Below are 21,336 nucleotides of genomic sequence, written 5' to 3'. Positions count from 1 at the left end.
GTTGGAAGAGGTTGTGAAAGTTGTGGATTATTAGACTTTACACAGTTCGAGCAAAGAAAGAGGAGGCTGGGACAGTGACCAGGGCTCTTATGGAGGGCTAAGGAGGCGTGGCTGACGCAAAGTCACATGGACAATGTAGTTGTGTTACTAATTGTATGTTTATTGGCTGCTGTGAGTTGATACAGTAAAGAAGGAGAAAGCATAATCCTCGCCTCCGTGTCCTTAATAGAATTGAAAATTTTTGGCGCGAATGCTAGCTAATTTTTGATTCACTCAAATTGATGAAACAAGTTTAAGTCTCTATTGTGTGCGCGGGGACCGAGAAAAAAAGGGGGGGGGGCGTCCCTAACGCAAATTTCCACAAGCGTTTTTCATAGACTTCTTTGAGAATCGCTACCGCAAAAACTGCTGATCCAATTTGCACTAAAATTTAACAGGAAGCTAGATCTTGGTCCGCGAGTATTCTGATTGGCTGCCAGCAACTCGAGAACAATGTTGCTGGCAGACATTACATGACTCAGACTTAGTCCTCTATCCTGAAGTTTAAAAAAAATTGATATAAGGAAGCTGGGTAGGGATACCTGCCCCCCGCCACGGGCCCATTGGGGGGGGGGGAGGGGCAGGGGACCCAGAAGGACCCACCCCGGGGGCAAAATAAAAAAAACAAATCTTGCTGCAATCCCCGACACAAAAACAAAACGGTGGCCTATATATATATATAGCCCATTTAGGGCCTTGGGGACCTATTAAGGCCTAAGGCCCTGAGATCGTTTGTTTTCAGTGAATATATATATGCCACCAAATGATTCCTTTGACAGCACGCTCGCGATCGATGCGAGTGAAGCAGCAAAGGAGTCGGATTCCGCTAATATAAAGACCACAAAGAGAATTTCACTTGCACTCTAGGAAATTGCTTACAAGGCCTATTTAATCCAATGGTTTACAGCCATTACCATCACCAGTCCCAAATCCAAACCTAGTTAGGTCTGCGTTGTCTTAGGTCTTTTTTGGTTTGCTAATAACTTTGGCACTGTTTGGCGAATCTTCATAAACCTTTTTCAAAAAAGTGCTCTTTTTTGCCTAGTTTCTTCATGGAAAGTTTCGGGGCAATCTGTCAAGCAGGGGCAGAGAAAAAGTGGGGTATCACAAAAAGAAAAATCCTCATGCATTTTTCATAGACTTTTTAGAACAGCGCTACCGCAAAAGCTGCTGATTGGAATTACACTAGGTCCAGAGAGTTTGTTTTTCTTATTTGGTGTAAATCCGTAGTTTTTGAGAAATTAAGGTACACAAATGTTTTTACATTTGGATGATTGGGTTAAGGGGACTCTTGTGAGTGTCCCGGAAGCTCAACTTAAAATAATAGAGCGTTCTGATTGGCTAAGGAGGCTTTTTTCACTTGGGCCATCTCGCTCACACAGGAGTGAAGCTCTGATCGGCTGGTTGCAAGATGAAAAAAATATGTTGTAGCAGCCATGACAGGACTCGGAACTCAGTCCCCTATCCTGATAATGTTTTAAAAAAAAGATATAAGGGGCAGGGTAGGTATACCCTGCCCCCCTAGTAATTGTGGGGGGGTCCCAGAGGGAACCCTGCAGTGTGGGTGGCCCGGGTGGGCACCGGGGCACCCACCTACAATAAAAAAGTGGCAGCCTCCCTCAAACAGATTCGGCTGGGCTACAGGGGCTCTAGGGCTCCCCCCACAACCCCCAATGAAAATAACACATGTGGGTGTCCCAAGTGGGCACAGGCACTAAAAAAAATATTTTCAAAAAGAAAAAAAGTGAATAATAAATGAGCAGCAGATGCTGATCATTTATCATTTGCTGCTCCTTGAAGGAGCTCCCCATAATGCCCTGCGAGGGCTATTAACATTTTTGTTTAGCTTATCGTGTCCCTACAAGGGGCAGGAGCACCGCCAAGCATTTTTTTCAATGTTGTGGAAGGCTGCAGGGAGTGTAGCATATGATATCCATGTTCCCAGTAGAACTTAGAATATTTGTTTAAAGCACTCCTAGCTGGAGTGCAAGACCCTCTTGTGGTTGTTTTTATGACTGCATGTCATAGGCTGAAAATGTTAAAAGAAAGATTCAGAGCCATGTTGTTTTTTTTTTTTATAAAGTCTCTGCGTCTTTCATTTAACATTATTCATTCCACAAAATGCAATCATAAAAACCATTTTAAAAGAAAGACTCACAGACATGTTGATTTTTTTTAAAGTAAAACTTCATTAAACATTTTTATAATAAGGTTTTGGCAATACCCTTTCAGGCATAGAGTGCCGCATAAATTATGAAAAAAGGCAGCAGGACTCTTTGGGTAGTTCCCAAGTTTAAGGTGGAGAGCAGCTCCTGTATAGAGCACCCTACAACACCAGCAACACTCTGAATCTGCTCATCTCAAATGTCTGTTTTTCTAGCACAGTTTTTAAGCATAGGATTAGGACAGTGCCATCCACGCAGAGCTAGAAAGTGACAATGTTTTTTTTGCCAATTTTGCAGAGTCTTCAGCGCGGATGGCACTGTGCTAATCCTATGCTTAAAAACTTGCTCTCTACAGAAGCTGCTCTCATCCTACACTTGGGAACTACACAGAGTTCCTTGCTGCCTTTTATATATTATTACCTACTGGCTAGTTAAGACCCATTTTTCCAAAAGATGAAGTGTTTTTTGTTTTGTGAATAACTTTAGCGCTGTTTAACTAATCTTCCAGACATTTCCAAAGTAGTATACTGGTCATTTCAGCTGCTGTTTGGAAAGTTTCGGGGTGATCTGTCAAGCGGGGACTGAGAAAAAGGGAGGGGGGTTCCCAAAATGCTTTCTCCCCATGCAATGTCTATGGGATTTTGCATTTTTTTAGCACAATTACAGGCCAAACCGCTAAACGGAATTACACCAAATTTGGCCGAAAGCTAGCTCTTGGTCCAGAAAGATCTCTTTTTTGTTATTTGGTGTAAAAACGTTCAGAAGTTTTGGAGTTATTAAAGAAAAAGAAATATAGATATCTGGGCGGAGCTTCTGCACAGATCTCATGATGAGATCTGATTGGCTGCCAACACTTCAACCAGGAAGTGTTGGCAGCCATCTTGGGACTCAAACTGAGCAGATTCCCAAGGAAATATTTGCCCTCACCCAGTTAAAGGTTCATTTATGATGGCTCTTGCCTAACTAGTGAGTGACTTTGCCATAGCCCTAACTGTACTTTGAGCTTAAACCTTATCGTAAAATATTTTCTTAGACAGGTTGCCTTTGTCTAATGGCCACTGCCTACGTTGGAGAGGCATCTGGGAGGCATTTCACTGTTGGGCTCTAGTATGCATATCACTTACTGTGACCTGCTTGTAGTTCGGATGCGCTGTATGTAGTAATAGAATGCGACCTGCCGCCTCAAGATTGAAGTGTGGGAAGCCTTGGATTTCCCTCACAGTCCTCTTTGGTGACAATCATGGGTTGGTGGTGCATGAGTATGGTTAGATATCTTACCTGCATCTTGAAATCTTTACATTTATCATAAAATATTTTCCTAGACATGCTGTTTTTCTAATAGGCACTGCCTAAATTGGAGCGTCACCTGCGTGGCATTTCACTGTTGAAGCTCTAGTATTCATATTGTGCTAACTGTGACCTGCTTGTAGCTCGGATGCGCTGTATGTATGAGGTGGCCTGTGACTGCTGGCTGCCATGGCCTTCCATTATATTTCTGTGAATTTGACAGTCCAGAATTTGGACTTCTATGTTAGTTCTTTCCAAAAACCATTACCACTTGGTGAGGCTTTGGAGAGGATTAAAGTAATCTGCTTTATGACTGTAAAGGGTAAGTGTGGCAGTCCAATGCTTAATCTAAATTCAAAAAAGGTGAAAGCCCCAAAGTTGTTTAGGTCTCGCCTGACCCAGCGCATGCGCTGGTCTGGCGAGACTTATTGAGAGGGCTCCAAAAAGTGCTACCAGGCCAGCCTAGAGCTACAGTGCATGTGCGCGGGCCGCGCTTTACCGCGATTACTTTCACTTTTGCGGCCGCACGCCCGCTTTGATATTTGATCGCGATCACTTTCACGGCCGCACGGCCGCTTTGCATAGCCAATAGGTCTCGCTTTTGGGACCTTATAAGTATTTAGTTATGCAACTGTTGCATAGCTAAACACTTATAAGGTCCCAAAGGCGAGACCTATTGGCTATGCCAATGCTTGTCTTATTTCCACTGCTGGCGCTGCTGAATTCTGGGGTGTCAAATATCAAGGGTGCCTAGGCTTCATTCAACCTAATGCCTCTTTCTTTCATACCCCTACCCTTCACCTCCTCTTTCTTTTTATCTGCCTCTTGCTAGTTCATTTTCATCCGTGCAGTCTCCTTTTGTCACTGTTTTTAATCTTTCTCTTCGACGTTCATTTTCCCTCTGAGAAAAGTCTGAGATGAAAAATAAGTCCTGGTCCCAAAAAAAGAGTTCCCATGCCCACCGCCTGCAACCACCGGCACAAATTAAGCACCGTGCTAGTCATATGATTGAGATACACATTATAAATCCGAAATTGAAAACATGTAACACAAGAGGAGCAATTGCATTGTAGTTGTTTTTTTTGGAACACAGATTGTTTTTGTATTTTGACATATGGAATGTTTTTCATCATATAGTGATTTTAACTGTTCAATGTTAGTTGTCCATGATTAATGTGCAATTGCCATATGTTTTAACTATTTTATCATACTTTACAAGTATTAACTCGCGTAGTACAGAGAATTAAAGGTGGCGCTTTGATATTGCTAGCATTTACCATGAGTAACAATAACAACCTAGAAAAATATACCAGGGGACCCTGGTGAAACTTTGGGGTGACATTACACGGAGTTCAACATGCTAAACGACTTTGAGCCTGATTTAAAGTGCATTGTATCCTAATGCTAATGCAATAAGGCGTGATGGAAAATCCATCATATTTGTGTGCAGTATCTCTCCACCAAACTCTAAATCTGGCGCTTGAACATTTTAACAATGAGGGGCTGATCACAAGTGGCCAGGTACAGGGAGCACAGCAGTACAGGCGAGGTGCTACTATTAGCAGCCTGCACCAGGCCATTCTGAGTTTTCCATCTGGAAAGTAGGACAAGAACCTGGGACCGGTATTTCCATGCTGATTTTCAGGCAGACTTTCACCCAGGCATTTCACCTGTTTTCATCAAGCAAAATATCCGGGTGTAAAATGACTGACGAGCAGTGTGTAGCTGCCCAGATTGTACCAGTGGCTTGCAACTGAGTGCCTCTCATGACTCAAGAGATGAGACCAGTGGCTTCATGAAGTTGGTGCATTTAATTTCAATCAAAAGTCATGTTTGTGCTGTCAGCAGAAGAGTACACTTCATTTGCCCATACATAACAGGGGTGCCATAGGTAGGATCCGTTCTAGTGTCCCTTATATACAAACTAGATATAGCATGGCATGAGGGAAAGCATCTCAGGATTAAGCCTGGGCAGAACTTCGCAAAGTGCAACAAAAAAAACTCTGCCACTCTATGCGGAGCTCCGCAAGCGGCAGAGTGGGTTAGAAAAAATGCAGTTCGCAATCATTTTCATTGCAGGGTGTTTGTCCGCGCTGTGAAATTATCGGCACCATGCACAGCGCAAGCGGGCGCTGTTTCCTTAGTGCAGGGCCGGACTAGCCGTAGCGGGCACCGGGCAATCCCCCGGTGCGCCGCACGGGTGGGGGCCGGTTTTGGGCCCCTGGGGGCCGTTTTTGTTACAGGGCCGTTTTTGCAGCATAGCTGCAAAATCGGCCCTGTAACAAAATCGGCTGAAAACCGGCCCTGGCAAAGAGCTCGGCGGCTCCCCCAAGGCCGGGGTGGGGCCAGCCGAGTACTTTGCCAGGGCCGGTTTTGGTTCCCAGTCCAGCCCTGCCTTAGTACCACTTGAGTAGATTTTCTACCCGAGCGGCAGCTTTCTCAACGCGAACAGACGGTTTCTCAATTCGAGCGGTCGCAAGCATGCACGGCCACTTGCATTGAGAAATCCAACCTCCCGTGTTAATAAAACTCGCCTGCTGGTTGATTTCCCTCGCTCACACTCGCCAACTTGACGTTGATGAGCGTGAATGGGGAAAAATCTCACCGGGAGGTGGATTTTCCTCACTTGTGCTCACCAACTTCATGTTGATGAGCGCGAGCGAGGAAAAAAACTCTGCGGAGCGGAGCTTTTGGGAACTCCACAAGCTCCCCGTAACGCTGAAAACTCTGCAAACTCTGCAAGCGGAGCGGAGTTCACTGCCCAGACTTACTCGGGAATCCGTGGCTCAGAGAAAAGAGGCAATACAGGCAACAGCAGTGCAGACTCTCTCTTAGGCATAATCAGTTTGGCAGGAGTACAAGCACCCCTTACACACAGAACAAGTATTGGGCATCAAGCAGTCTTTCTAGCTTCCCTTATACACAAATCTCGGTTAGAGCATGGGTAGCAGCGGTGCAAACTACTCTCAAACACAGAGCATGTGCTCCTTAGGCAGAAGCAATGCAAGCTTCTCACACATACGACAAGGGTAGTAGGGCTCAGGCTGCAGCAATGCATGTTTCTCTCACTCAAAGAACAGCCATGGCAAGGGCATCTTTCACCTTTGCAAGATTCCCTCACACACAAGAGAAGTCTCCTAAGAGAATGACACATGGATTCACAGTCCAAGACGTAGTCTGCCTGGTTCAGCGATGGGTGACTCACCTTCTTGGCTTGCCATTTTCTTCTGGTGGGACTACGGTGATGGTGACCTTCTTGGCGTTACGCAGGAGTTCAGCTGTCTCTCGGGGCGTGAGGCACACCAGCGGCTGCTGGCACACGCGCACAAGGCGGGCCCCCGGCTGCAGACCGGCCTTCTCAGCAAAGGTGAATCGCTCTACCTCCGTGACGAAGCCCTGGGAGTCCACCTGGAAACCCAGCTGGCCCAGGCCATTTCTGAGCAGGGTCAGCTCTCTCGTCTCACAGCCACGGGTCACCAGCTGCCCAAGAAAGGAAAGGAGAGAATTAACTAGCATCGTGACCTTATACGTTAGACAGCCTCTAGACAACACCAAACTATGCATATAGATATCGAGCTAATTTATTCCACGTCCCTCAGACTCCGAAGTCCTACACCAAGTCCCCTCGATACCAGCGCTCTTATCCCAATCCCATACAGAGCCACACCCAAGCCCACACAACCAAGATTCTCTTCCGTGCCACGCCCACAAAGGCTTAGCACTTCCCTACCATGCCACTCCTACCCAGACTTCTTGGTCACCCAGAGCCAATGTTTTGGCAACATGCCCCATAGCTTCTGCTCAGCTGTGTGCAGCCGGAGGCAGTGATGTCACAACATGCTCTCTCTGAACCTGCAATCATGGACCATGCCCACTTTAGAGCCATAACTCCTATAATATGCTATCTGCGAGCAAGCAGAAGTGCCCTACCCCGCGCTCACCTGCAATCGGTGAACAATCTCCTTTATGTCCTCCTCCTGGTCTTCTGCAACCTTCAGCGACACATAGTCGCCCTTCTCATAGTAGATGTCCACAGTTGTCTCGCCGAATGTCCAGGCCAGGATGTCCCGACAGGAGCAGTTGAAGACCACCCGCCGCTCACGGCCCTCGATCAACACCAGGAACTCCGCTGAGACGCCCAGGTAGCAGCGGAGCTCGCGCCGCCGCTGGCTGTCCCAGGCGCCGACGCTCCAAACCAGTGCCCCGGCGCTTAGCAGCTCTGCCCCCCGCGGCCCCTTCTGTTTCTCTTTCCTCTTCCCCCCTAGTGAGGGCAAGGCAAACTTATTAGTGGTGGAGTCCAAGGTGGCGGTGGTGACGTTGTTGTCAGCCAAGTCTTTCAGGTACTCCTGGCGCGTGCGCGTGGCCATGGCATAGAACTTCTCGGACCTCTCTGCTGCGTGCTCGGCATTGACTGCCTTGGCCAGCAGGAAGTCGCGGAAGGCCGCTGAGCGCGGGAAGACGTTCTCGGCAGGAATGTAAGGCCCGAAAAGGGGAATGTCCTTGGTGCGGCTGACTGAGACACTGAAGAGGAAGGAAAAATGCGTTACATTACTATTGCTTGTAGCTATCTTTAAGAACTGCCTAATTCCCCAGGTCACTTGATACATGCTATGGCAGTCTTGCCTGTGCTAACCCTTCGTGTGCCAGACTTATCTCTACCTACCTCGCCTGCATATCATTACCTTGTGCTGACTTGTGTTACAACCTTAACAACCCCAACCTAACTCTCCAGAAAAGAGATTACTACATTGAACATAAAAGAATTGCAGTCTTTGTGCTTAACCTCTGGCCCCAACACAGGGCACAAGTCGGGGGTACACGCAGGGCCACGGCATCCACCCACTATTTTCACAGGATGGACGCCGTCCCCCCAGCAAGAAGTTGGACCCCACAGAAATATGTTGAACTTGTCCCGGTGTAAGACACCGGGACACGTTCAACAGCGCCTGCATGTTGTCTGCTTTCCATTTCCAGCAGCAAGGTGCAGGCAGTGAGGGGGCTTTTTTTTCAACTCCAGCTAGGCCTAAGTTAAAGGGCTATCAGGCCTCCTTTCTGGAACCTCACACTTAAATGTAAATGCCACAGAGGGAAACAAAGGCACACAGCTTGCTATTTCTTCACAGGTATTTAAGAAAAACGTGCTTTTGCCTTTGTTCTGTCCCTGGTCTGTTCCAGTATTTACACAAATAAACAGCACTAGTTTATTTCTTTTATAGTGCTACGTCGTGAAGTCATGTGATGGCAGGCGTCATGATGTCACTTGCAGAGTGTATAACTTGGTCAGTCCCCCCACTTCTTTTTATAGGACGTGTGCCCTGCTACTACCAAACTGTGGGTGGGGAATAATTCGCCAGCGTCAGAAGTGAGGTACGGCTTAAAATTAATGAGGCCAGGTAGGGACTTCCAAAGTCTGTCTCCTTTCTTTAGAGAACGCCTTAATCCCCCCAAAAAATGTTTAAAGATGTCCCTCCCTTTATTGGCAAGTTTTGGGGACAGTTTTCACAGAAGACAGATGTTGGGTGAAAGTCACACAGTTGTGTTTTTTTACCGTGTTCTGGCTTCCACCTTGCCATTGACAACAAACAACAGCTAGAGAGAATCTTGAAAATGGCACATGCAGAAAGGGTATACATAGAATCCCAAGTGGCTGCTTTACAGACAAACAAGATGGGAATGTCCCAGTGAATAGCCACTGAGCTGCCTGCGCCCTGAGCGTAGCCTGAAAAGGAAGCTATTCAAATGGAGAAATATCTGGAGATGCAGGGCACTGCATTCAGAGATGAAGGCACAAGAAAGGTGCTTGCCTAATAGCTTTCCGCTTACAATGCAAGCACTTTTTGGACATGTAAATGGCAGTTTTCTCAGTTTTGCATAAATGTGTCCGAAGAACATGGACATTAAAGATAATTTTAGAAATCAAGGAGTGGTGTGCACAGTTTAGGGGCAGAGGAGAGTGTCTGAGGCTCATAAACCTAACAAATTAACAAATTCAAGGAATAGCAGGTAAAATGAATGCTTTCCAGGTTACTTGTTTAAACTCACTGCAAATACAGGCTCACCTAAAAATCTGCCCATTCCCTCTAAGAGAGGTAGCCTGTATCCTGTGGCAAGTGTAGTATCCTATCAAGAGCCAAAGAAAGGAGATGCAAGTCCCAGATTGGTTCTACCCATCTATGTCTAGCCAATTCCGTTTGCTGACTGCTGAAGCGTCCCCAGGTGTTCATTGTACACCGTGCTTATGTGACCCCTATCACCTTCTGTCACCTGAGGTCTCTAGCTTTCTGTGTTCACAATGAATCTAGCACACGGTGCTCCTCCCTCACCCTGTCCTCTGTGTTGTCTGCTATGTACATGGTGTCCCTCATTCCACGCCTGTTCTGAATCCCCTCTCACCGACTGTCTTTCTCCTCACCTATAGAGCACGTAAGTGGATGAGTGGTATGGCATTTATATCTGAAAAAATCCCAGTTTATCATAACTTTTCAAATTTTTTCTACAAAGATTATCAATCAATATGAGCTTTATTTCGATAAAAAAATATCTTAAAAGCAATACAGTCCCAAATAGATAATTACAATTCTCCAAGATACACATTTTTTTTTAGGAACAATGTACATTAAAAAATTGGTTAAAAAAGACATTTAAAAACAGGATCATTAAAAGGAATTGAAATTTGTACATAGATTGTGCCTATAAAGGGGAAAGTGCTTGTGCTAGAAAACAAGCGCCACTTTGGTGCTTAGGTTGTTTAGGGATTAATGCTCAGGTTTCTCGCTCTAATGTTCCATGACCATCTAAGAAATCACGGAAATTAGCAAAGCACCACGTTATTTATTTAACATATACACGGCACATCTAAAAATAACTTATAGGTTTTAGTACTGTACATGAAGTACATGCAGAATGTACAGGTCTTCACAAGTAAACATATCTCAGCAGACAGGAAAAACATCCCCAACAGGCCCAGACCACCCAATCCACCAACAGCGCTCTAGGCCAACGCTCACCATCCACAGTCCCGCCACTTTTTCCACTCATCATACGCTTCCACTTCTTGCCACTTAGTCCTCAACCTTTCAGAGTTTTAATGAGGGATATCTTCTCTGGCATCAACGTGTTGGTCACACTTGAACTGTCTACTGAAGTACGTTGAAGGGAAGGGATAATGAGAGAGCAGGGAATGCTCATATTTTCATTACAAATTAGTGTAAAATACTGGTCAGCCAGTTTTCAGCAAAAAGGAACTGCCTTCTAACTGCGACCCCCCCCAGTTCATTCCCTCTCCCCATTTCAGTGATCCAAATTGGAATTGAACCATCCAAATGAGGGTCACTTAAAAATGTTGCGTAAAATCTTGGCTAGTCCCCTCAAGATCTAACCAGCATTTTGCACTCATTTTGATTAACAAATAGCAACGTTCATCACTTCTCAGCTCAACCCCTCGTCACTTAGCTCCTCCATGCAGGCATGAAATGAACAGAAGCGGATTAAGAACAGGAAGGGTAGCTGAGAGCTGGTATACCAGGTCTCTCTCGCGTACCCGCCCAACATACATGTATGTAACTCCACCAACTCCACTACTTTTCCAATGTCGAGGACTAGGGCTAAGCTCGGGCAGAGTTGGAGTCTATAACGTCACCAGGTGAGTGTACAGATCCCCAGTTGTACTTTATTTTTATAGTACTGTAAACATAGGGGTTTTAATTAACTTACTATGTGGAATTCATTTTATGTACCATGACAGGCTCAGGCACAATCAAATCTCAACCACAGACCTTGAAGTTGCCCACAGGCATCTTTATTATGAGCTCTGACCCACTGTGCTATCTTCATGGCTGTATCTGTTGGTCAGTTCTATGCGCTGATAATGTGTGTGCTGAGAAGGTCTTTTCCAACAGGCCCCAGCTTCCAGTACTGGTAATATAGCTCAGGTTGTTAGTATGACTGTTACACAGCCCTGTGTGGAAAGTGAAGTTAAGCATACTTTACGGGGATGCTGTTGACGTCAACGCGGAGAACTAGAAAGTCAAATTAGTCCTTGTGCTATGATTTGGTAACCACCAGTTTTCAGTAGTCCAGCTTTTCGAGAAAGCGCTTCCAACAGACTGCCCGTGGGATTTGTTGTCTAGATTTATTATTGTTGTAGTCCTTCAGCACAAGCTGCCCATCCTGGGGTCTGAAACAATATCCTTTAATCTGAAGGTCACAGGTGTAAATTCAGGTAAGAGCCCTTAGTGGGTTTATGTGTCTGCTGGGAAGGATCTAGGCTAACCTACGCGTCACGGGTTCCTTTTTTTGGAAAGACTGCTCAGTTGGGTGTGCACCAGCTACAAAGGCCTTCTTCCTGTCTACTGAACATTCACCAGAATCCCTGCAAGGCTAACTGAAACTTAAATTCTTCTGAGGACAATCAAATACTCAGAAGAATTACTTTTTGAGTTGGGGATAAATTAACACCTACTAGAAAGTACCAAGGGAAAAACAGTGTGTGTATAATCTTCATAAACTGTGTCTTTACTGGTATAATTCGTCAACTAGAATTAAATCACACGCATATAACATGCATTCCCTAGTCGTGTTATATTCCTTGATTACTTTGAAAACAGTATGCAACACACCTCTGTGTCTAGACAAGATTTTCAAGCCTGCCCCAGCTCATCCCCATGAATTCGTGGCCACCTTAACCTCCTCACCTGTAAGATGCATGCTCAGTGCAGGGATGGCGGGCTCGCACGATGATGAAGACGTGCTGGAAGTGTGAGCGGATAGTCTTGGGCGTGAAGGGCAGAGCTCCTGGCTCCTGGAAGACGATGGTGACAATGTCGTTGCCAATGTGGCGTTTTCTTAGCAGCTGTCCTCATGAGTGAGAAGAAGCGGAAGAAAGAGAACTATTAGACAGCCAGAGACTATTAGCATCTCTGCAGAAGACCCCATTTCCAACCCATCCACAGTTCTCCTGTCCAACAAAAGGCCCTCTAGTCCAACCAACTCTCTCGCCATCCCAAAACTATCCTTCTCACCAAAGACCCTCCTAACCAAACCATGAAACCTTCCGCAACAAAACCCTCCTTCAGTATACCAAGACTACGTCACCAACCCAAGCCCTCTCCCAACTAGACCCACCTCCTAATTATAAGGAGGACCGGGCCGGGTGAAATTTAATGATGCTGGTGTAATATTGCGTGATTTCTCAAATTTTGCTTGTTGAGTGAGATTCCCCAAATAACACCATTATGCTACATTGTGTAATTACACTATTTTCCCTGCATAATTTTAGCATGGGAACGATGTAAACGACCTGAATGCTAGTGGCTGTTGTTTACAGCACTTACGATTCCTGCACAATTTTTTGGGGGCACGAAAATAATCCCTCGAAACCAAAATGGATGCAAGGATGCATTCCACACTAAAATATAGCAGTTAATGCTGGTTACACATAATTTTTACAGAATTTCATGCAATTAATAAATAGGAAATCACACAAATTTCAGACACCCCTAATCATAACAAGACACCCTCACAAATCTCATACACTCATACAATTCAAAGATCTATTGCACCATCCTAAGACTCTCCGCACAAATATTTCACCTTTCATACAACCCAAGCACTTGTTAGTAAGCAAACACACCAACCAAATTCATCCTACCAATGCAAGATCCTCCTTGCCACCCCATCCTCCGTCTCCAAACCCATCCTAGGGAAACATTTTTCCCAAAGTGAATACATTGTCCTCTCTGCTGTCGTACCAGAATAAGCACTAGTGCTTATGCCCCCTACTATCACTAATAAGAGTTGTAATTTCTAGTCCGAGAAACCTACTTGACTAAATTGCGACTGCGAGTGCAGACTGACTTAGAGGTATCTGCATTAGTGGTGCAGTTAGATTCCAATTTAAACACAGCCCCATGGCCTCTTGCAGACCTCATTGTGGCCCGCTGAAGACCGGGGAGTTTTATTCCTGATCCGACATTACACTGCTACCTGTTGCACAGCACCTAATGCATCTGTTAGGTAATAACTGATACTTACCCCCTACAGAAGCTGTATCTGGGAAAGTATGGGTGCACACATGTCCATTGATCCTCTGACTGTTTAACACCCACTCACCACTCACTTTGTTACTACAAGTTTTCCTTTCATTCTCATTTCCTCTGTCAGGCAAAGAGGGCCTGCAAGAGTCAATCCTTAAACAAAGAGTCCAACTGCAGACCAGAGATCTCCATTTTCAAGAGAGGCCTTCTTGTGTCTTCCTGCACCATTCTGGGCATTCCTTATTGCCGTCTACATTTTTTATTTAATTATTTTAAATATTTATAAAGCGCGACACTCATCCCCTAGGGGTATCACGGAGCTGTACGACTCCCTAACGTTCAGCTGAGAGAACTTCATAAGAAGTATTATATGCAGAAAAGCACTAACTTGAGAATAACCAGGTTTTCAGTTTCTTTCTAAGCCATATATGTTTCTCTGTAAGGCAAAGATTCAGGAATAGCAAATTCCACTGGGCTGCAGCCTAATACAAAAAAGAGCGACCTCCTGTTCTAGCTTTCTTTATTCGGATTGCTTTCACTAAAGCTAGATTGCAAAATCTCAAATCGCGAGATGGTTGGTAAAATTCCACTTTGGCCTGTAGAATTTTGTTATGCAAGGCTTTATGAGTATATCATAGGAGTTTGAAACCAGCTCTTTTCCACATTGGTAGCCAACGTAAAGAGTACAAACATACCGAAGCGGAGCCAAATCTGTCCATGTTGCAGATTTGCCTGGCTGCGGCATTCTTAATCACCTGCAATCTTGAAAACAGGTAATCTGGTATGCCCACAAAGACGGCATTACCACAGTCCAGGCGCTCGGTGATCAAAGCCTCGACGATGGTTTTCAGCCAAGCTAATAGCAACCACTTAAATAACCTTGTCAGCAATTTGAGGATTCCAAAACATTTCCAGCAGGTAACTTTAACGTGTTCCTGCACTGAAAGGGGGTCGGCAATGATGATTCCAAGATTCCTCGCTGATTTCTTTGGAGTGGGCATATTGTCCAAAGTTTCTGGCCACCAAGAGGCTTCCCAAATAAAGTAGGCCCCACCAAACAGCAGGATCTCCGTTTTGTCGGTATTATGTTTTCGACAATGACTGGTAATCCATCCTACCACTTCGGTGAGGCGCCCATGTAGATTGCCTTGAATTACACCATGTCCTACCCAGAGAAATATTCAGATGCATATCATCAGCGTAAGAGCAGACCTTAAAGCCCCATTTCCTCACAATTTTGGCTGGTAGGGCCGCATAAACATTAAAATGGGTAGGACTCAGAGGATCCTTGTGGGACCCCACATTCAGATTGGTGAAAGCGAGATCCCAGAGTACCCAGATGAATGTGTTTGATCTGTTCTATAGAAAGAAGCCAAACAAATGAAGGGCTGTGGAATGAATGCCAAAATCAAAACGTTTGTTAATCAGCATGCGGTGTGAAACACTATCGAATTCGGCTGAAAGATCTAGTAGGATCAGGGCAGCGGCCTTCCCCTTGATCAACTACCAATCTAATATCATCCAATACAGCTAACAGTGTTTACTTGGTGCTATTGTTTGCTCAAAAACCAGTCTATGAAGGATCCAATAAATGGCTGCATTTCAAAAAGTTAGTTAGTTGCTTATTCGTCAGTTTTTTCAACATGTTTGAAATAAATGGGAGAAGAGAGATCGACCGATAGTTAGCAAGAATGGAAGCATCAATTCCAGGTTTTTTTGCTAGAGGTAATAGTGTTGCTTCTTTACAAACTTGTGGATAAGTTGCCTCTACAAGGGATTGGTTAAAAATTTGAGTAAAATGGGGGCATAGTAGTGGCTAACCGAGGATAGCTAAAATGTGGGCAGTGATCCAGGGGAGAGCCGGATTTGACCTCTATCATCAGCTCAAAAATGAGTATATCTTCCTAATTTTATCAGTGAATTAATTTCCTATTGCCTCACAATGAACTTCCATATTGGGAGTTGATTGGGACAAACAAGTGGGCTGAGTGAGTTGCTTCACAATTTTAAATAGTTCTTTCAAAGAACTGCTATTTTCCTCAATTCTATTAATAAAATAGTACTTTTTGGCTCTCCTAAGCGCTTTACGATATTTGTTCAGTTCTTTAAATTTTAGGAGATCTATTTCAATTCTCGAACACCTTCACTTCTGTTCCCGGTTTTTACATTTCCTTTTTATTATTCTGATTTCCGAAGCATCCCATTTTTCAGAAGGCTGGCTTTTAAAACATTTTTGGATTTTCAAAGGAGCGCATTTATCCAATGAGCTTAAAATCACCACGTTTAAAGATTCGATCTGTTTGCGGAGAGGCTACTCCTTACTATTCGAGGGAGGGAGGAATAAAGTGGTTGGAGAAAGTATCCTCAGTTATGTGACTCCAAGGTCTCTTTGGGATTGAAGAGGACTCTACCAGATGTTGTTTTCCATTAAGGAGTATGACAGAAAATGTTATTAAAAAATGGTCCATCCAAATTAATGGAACGGTGTCCGAAATTCGTATGGTCTGAATATTGGAGAATAAAATACCTAAGGTATGGCCTGCTCTATGCCTGGGGCCACTGATCCATTGTTTCAGTCAAGTATACTCCTATCCTTCTCCAGTTGCATGCAGACCACATCTTCACCTTTCTTTTCAAAATGCAAGTTCAAATCTCCAATGACTAAATAGTGATCATACTTTACACTTAATTCGGTTAACTGGGCAAGAAGATCACTGGTCAGGTGGGGAACATAACCGGGAGGTCTATAGAGAACCATACCTCCAAAACACTGTCGGTCTTTGTGGCTGAGCTGGAAGGCTAAAATCTCCCAGCTCTTAGACATGGACTTAAGTTATACTCAGCATGTGGGGGATTCTCTCTAAATAATGGCTATACCCCCTCTTGGGCGGTACTCCTGTCACAACTCAACATCTTATAACCTGCAGGAATAGCTGCCAAAATTTCTGGTAGAGTAGATGCCTTCAGCTAGGTTTCGGTGATGAATACCAAATCAGGGTCCAAGTCTGAGATAAACTCCCAGATCTCAATGCAATGTTTCGGCAGCGACCTGGCATTAAAATGTAGACAATTTAAGGTAGTCTCTGTAGCGGGCAATAGCCTGTACCCAAAAAGCTTCTCAACTGCCCATCAGTCCCATTTGCATTTGAGGCAGGAGAAAGGCCCTCATGTAAAGGCAGGAAAACCTTTCCATCACAATGAGTCATTATAACAGAGATTGTTAAATTTTATAAGCATTTCACGAGAATAAGTGTTTACCTGTCAATCTGTACTAGAGCCGAAAGGGTTCCTGGCCCCTGGTCCCGTTTGGTCGCAGACCGGCTTGCCTTTGGTGCGGCAGTGCATCGTCCACATCTTTATAGCCCTTTCTCATGGGGACTAGACCGCTAACCTATCAAAATGGCGGTCGGCTGAATATTCTAGCATGTTTGGTGGAGTTTCTACCCACCACTACTACAACAGAAGTCCACAGTAAAATCACAAAAGAACCATACTCTCAAACAATGCCCCCTTCAATTGTAACAAGCATTGGCATAGCCAATAGGTCTCGCCTTTGGGACCTTAAAAGTGCTTAGCCATGCAACAGTTGATGTTGTTGCACCAAGGATATTGTGCTGTATTACTAAATACATATAAGGTCCCAAAAGCGAGACCTATTGGCTATGCCAATGCTTGTTTTTCTTCTAGGCCGCCAAGCTTAGTTACATGGTCCATCAGTGATTGGCCATAACCTCCCTCTTGTTCAAGGGGGTAGGCCAGACTTAGCGGGACCAATCAGATTCTCATGCCAGATTTCCACCTCTGCACGGACAATACACAACTAGACATTCAGTTTGAGGTGGGAAACAAGTCTAGGGCCGCTCTCAGTGCCTGTTTAAACAAAATGTATCATTGGATGCAAGAAGGCATGCTTGCTGTCGGTGGAGGCACAATAGAGCTATTGTATCTAATGGTGGCCAACACTTCTCCACTGACGTTTTCCTGACCAGAGGCCCCACGTTAAACAGCTCTTACATACAAGTATGTGCATCAAGAATCTATTTCCCCAAAAGCAACTATGGTTGGAGTTTAAGACTATCTGCACGGCCATACGGAAGCCCTCAGCAGCCTAGAAAGATTTCCAGCAGTTACCAATGCATATGAATCCGCCTCAGGTCAGGCTAATTCACTTAAATTCCCTTAAGTCTACTCATAAGCACTTCTCTGGCTTTCCAGGGTGTTCTGCTGTTGACTTCTTTGCTTCTTCTATCCAGGTTATTGAAAATCAACTTAGTAGAAGACAGTGAAAACTTGACTATTCGAGACTGCTCAAGGCTAGATACTCTGTTGTTGGAGGATCTTTGCCGCCATACCCCATGTGGTAAAGTGCTCTTTCCGCTGCATACGTTGCAGCTTGTAGGTGAGTAATTACATAACAGGGTGCACCTGTGGGCGTATTAGAACAGATCCTTGTCGAAGGGGTCTCCACCTCCTAGTGAAAGGCCTGAGAAAGAGCGCTTTGCAGCTCTCAGAGTGTTTACATGATGCAGCATAGGTGTTCCAAGGTAAGGCCCTTGTGTATTCTTCACTTAGGTCCACTGTGGGCTTGGAGGAGTGATCCTCTAGAAAGGGGTCAGAATATGTGGAGTTCCTCATTCTAGGGTAGTTGGGGGCACAAAACACTGCTTGGAAGAGGTGAAGCTAATCTGAAGATTGTGTGGTGCAAGTTTATATAGTTATCTAGGTATCCAATGTGGACGTGTTGTAGAATGTGGCGTGTGTGTGTTTTGGATGCAAAGGGCATCGGCAGAACGTCAGACTATGGCGGAGTGGATGGTGCTCTTGCAGTAACTGCACTTGCACAGGTAAGGGACTCTGATAGCCTCTTGCGTATGAACTATCACAATGACAACACGGTTTCCTTTTGTTCATCAAAGGTAACCGCAGAACTGGCAGTACCACTGGTTGCACATGGTCTGTACGCACATTTTTCAGAGAGGTGACGTAGAGTGCTGGTAACCAGGACATGCCTTCTAGAGCAGTGTCTTACACATGTACCACCAGTTTGGTGACCAGTCTATGCTGCACTTTAAAAGAGTCAATATTTGGTGGAACCACTGAACCAGGCAACTCTAGAATGTATTACATTTTTCAGACAAAGCGGAAGTGGTCAAAGTGTCTGATGCTGGCATGGTAGTCATCCAAGGCTATCCTTTCGTTCAAAAAGTGAACACTTCAACATCAGTGGAATTCTGTGAGCTGATGTATCTTGTCAGAGCTTATATAGAGGCTGAATTATCGGTTGTCCTACTAGCATTCAAGTATGATATATTCTGGACCTTGTTTCGGATATTGCCACTCCCTTACTCAAATGCATTTGCACCACCTAATTATTTTCACACATAGATGAGCAAGTACCAATATGCTTCGTCCCTACCGTGCCCTGTTGTACGTTTGGCTATGTTTGTACTTTATACATGCCAGTTCACAATCCACACACTTGCCAGCAAGCTCAAATAACTAATGTATCACAGAGGGCAACAAACAGTCTAACACTGTAACAAACACATTTTAGATTTGCCCACACCATGCAGTCTCAAAACCATCACAGTGCAAGGTACCCTAAAGATATCTAAGTGTGGCTTACCATTAAGCCTTGGACATAGTAGACAAGTCCTCCAGCGCGACATATCTCACACAGCTGTACACCATTAATCCGGTTTTGGTATACCATCCACAAGCAAACCATCCAGAGTACTGCAAGGCCATAACCAAGCACTAAGACACACAGCCAATTGACATATTATTGGCTGTATGTTCCCATGATGAATCCAGACTCCTGAAAATTCAACGAAGATGGCGGGTTTTGGGGGATAGGTCTTCATAAAAGCTGAGGATTTGTGCCAGCATCACAGAATTTAATGTCTGGAGATTTCCTGTTCAGCTAACAGTTAGCTTTAGGCAGGGCAAGGAAAAAGATGCAAAAGGATGCACCTTATAAATATTATTTAAATTCATGGTGTTACAAATTTAAAAGAAAGTGACAACAAATTGGGAGAGTGAAGGCTACAACTGCGGTGACAAAAAGAGGAACCACATAAAGAAAGAGCTCTAGAGAAGTGTGCCTGATCAACGAAGAAAATGAAAACACGATTAAAAGAAGCCGATATTGGTAAAAGGAAAGAGAAACCTAACGAAAGTAGAAAGATGAAGAGATTGAGGAAAGGAAGAGTAAGAAGGGAAAGAGATGAGGAACGAGCGAAAGAAAATAAAGAGAAGAAAAAAGAGAAACATGAAAGATAGATAAAGAAACGAGACAGCAGTGAGACAGAGGAAAGAGAAATATGTGGATGGACGAGAAAGGATAGTAGGAAAAACACAAAGAGAGACAGAAAACAGTCAAGAGAACTGAGAGGCAGATGAAGGAAGAGAAAAAAAAAGAGTAAGAGCTTTTGGGAAAGAGACACGCATTTAGAGGAACTGAGAATGTACGAGACATCCATGTTAAAGATAACGAGGACGCGTTAGAGAAAGCTGGAGAGGAGAGGTCTATAGAGAGGGGCAGGGCACAAGACAGACAAAGAACTGAAAAGAAAGTTTGGGAGGAAGAGGGATATAGAGTTTTATTCAGAGATGTATAAAGAGAAAGATGCTGCTATCGCGAGAGAACTTCAGAGAGACAATGCTACAGCTTCAGGAAGGTTGGGCGAGAGAAGAACGTTGAGACTTTTAGAGAGAGCGAGAAAGTGGGAGCGAGCGAGAGAGCAGGAAAGTACATATAATAAAGGGAAAAAGGAGAACACACAATCCAGACGTTTAGTAGAATAGCTGTGTCAGAATTTGGCCTCTTGTCCCCTCCGAGTTCTTCCCCCTCGAGCTGGATAATGTATCCCTGGCGAAAAGCCAAATACATTAAACCGGAGCACCCCCTAATTTCCTCCAGACTATCTTTTGTTTTACATGCATGTATATAATGTATTATCTGATCTGGGGAAAAAAAACGCCGTTGGCTCCCGAACTGCGTGCGCTCCACCTCATCAGGAGAAAAACAAGCAATGGCCGCGAAAGTGAAAGTAATTAGGCCAGCGATGCAGAGGAAGAGATAAGAAAGGCAGATGGCGGCTGCGCACGGGCACGCGAGCGTGCACGCAAGCTTTATGCCATGAAAAGCTTGTGCGTAGCACTTTGAAAAGTTCCTTACTAAAAGTCAAGCAGCAGCGCAAGCGCTGCTCTAGGCTCGACCTAAAAAGCTAAAAATGACCGATTGTCAGATCACACAGGTGGAAATACCTGGAATTAGGGTAGCAATGAAGATCTCCTTGCCTAGGGAAGGCATACATCAATTCACATTCCTGCAGTTCTACACTGAATTGTACTGAAGCTCCCTGAAACATAACAGCAGCATTGACCATCTCAAGTCTTCTGAGTGCAACACAAACGATCTAAATTCATTACTATCATCTTCATCCATTTTCTCAGACAGTGTTTTAATTCCAGAAGCATCAACACTCCTAATACGAAAAAACAAAATGTTAAACTCAGAAAAGATGAGTTTCCAATGCCAGCCAGAAAATCAGCAGTTACCTTTGTGCTTTCACCTTAACTGGTTGCAAAAGCAGAATACCCTTATCCAAGACTAAACCTTTCACCTTTACAGACCCTCCTCCCCTCAACTAATCGCAAATCCTACAGGCATTCTAATAGTCTCATAGCAAATAAAGAGTATACTCATCCCTGTTGAACCTTACAGATCTAGCACCCTTGTTGTCCTAGTACTTAACTTGTCAACTCAAGACCATCCTCACCACGTCAAGATTTCCCATTTCATCAAA

At 44.5% G+C, this 21,336-nt stretch overlaps 1 protein-coding gene across 2 annotated transcripts in view; it reads right to left on the bottom strand.

Annotated features, from left to right (window-relative positions):
* SIPA1 (signal-induced proliferation-associated 1) overlaps positions 1-21,336 on the bottom strand; it is a 229,611-nt gene that overhangs the window by 43,907 nt on the left and 164,368 nt on the right. For both annotated transcript variants that reach the window (XM_085625838.1, XM_085625839.1), the window contains exons 7-9: positions 12,185-12,342; positions 7,433-8,012; positions 6,697-6,971 (exon numbers count right to left, since the gene is read on the bottom strand). In XM_085625838.1, the coding sequence (XP_085481964.1) occupies positions 6,697-6,971; positions 7,433-8,012; positions 12,185-12,342 (1,013 nt within the window). The remainder of the gene's footprint in view (positions 1-6,696; positions 6,972-7,432; positions 8,013-12,184; positions 12,343-21,336) is intronic.

This window comes from Triturus cristatus, chromosome 9 (genome assembly GCF_964204655.1).
Source record: "Triturus cristatus chromosome 9, aTriCri1.1, whole genome shotgun sequence".
Classification (NCBI taxonomy): domain Eukaryota; kingdom Metazoa; phylum Chordata; class Amphibia; order Caudata; family Salamandridae; genus Triturus; species Triturus cristatus.
This window is presented reverse-complemented; position numbering and strand designations above follow the sequence as displayed.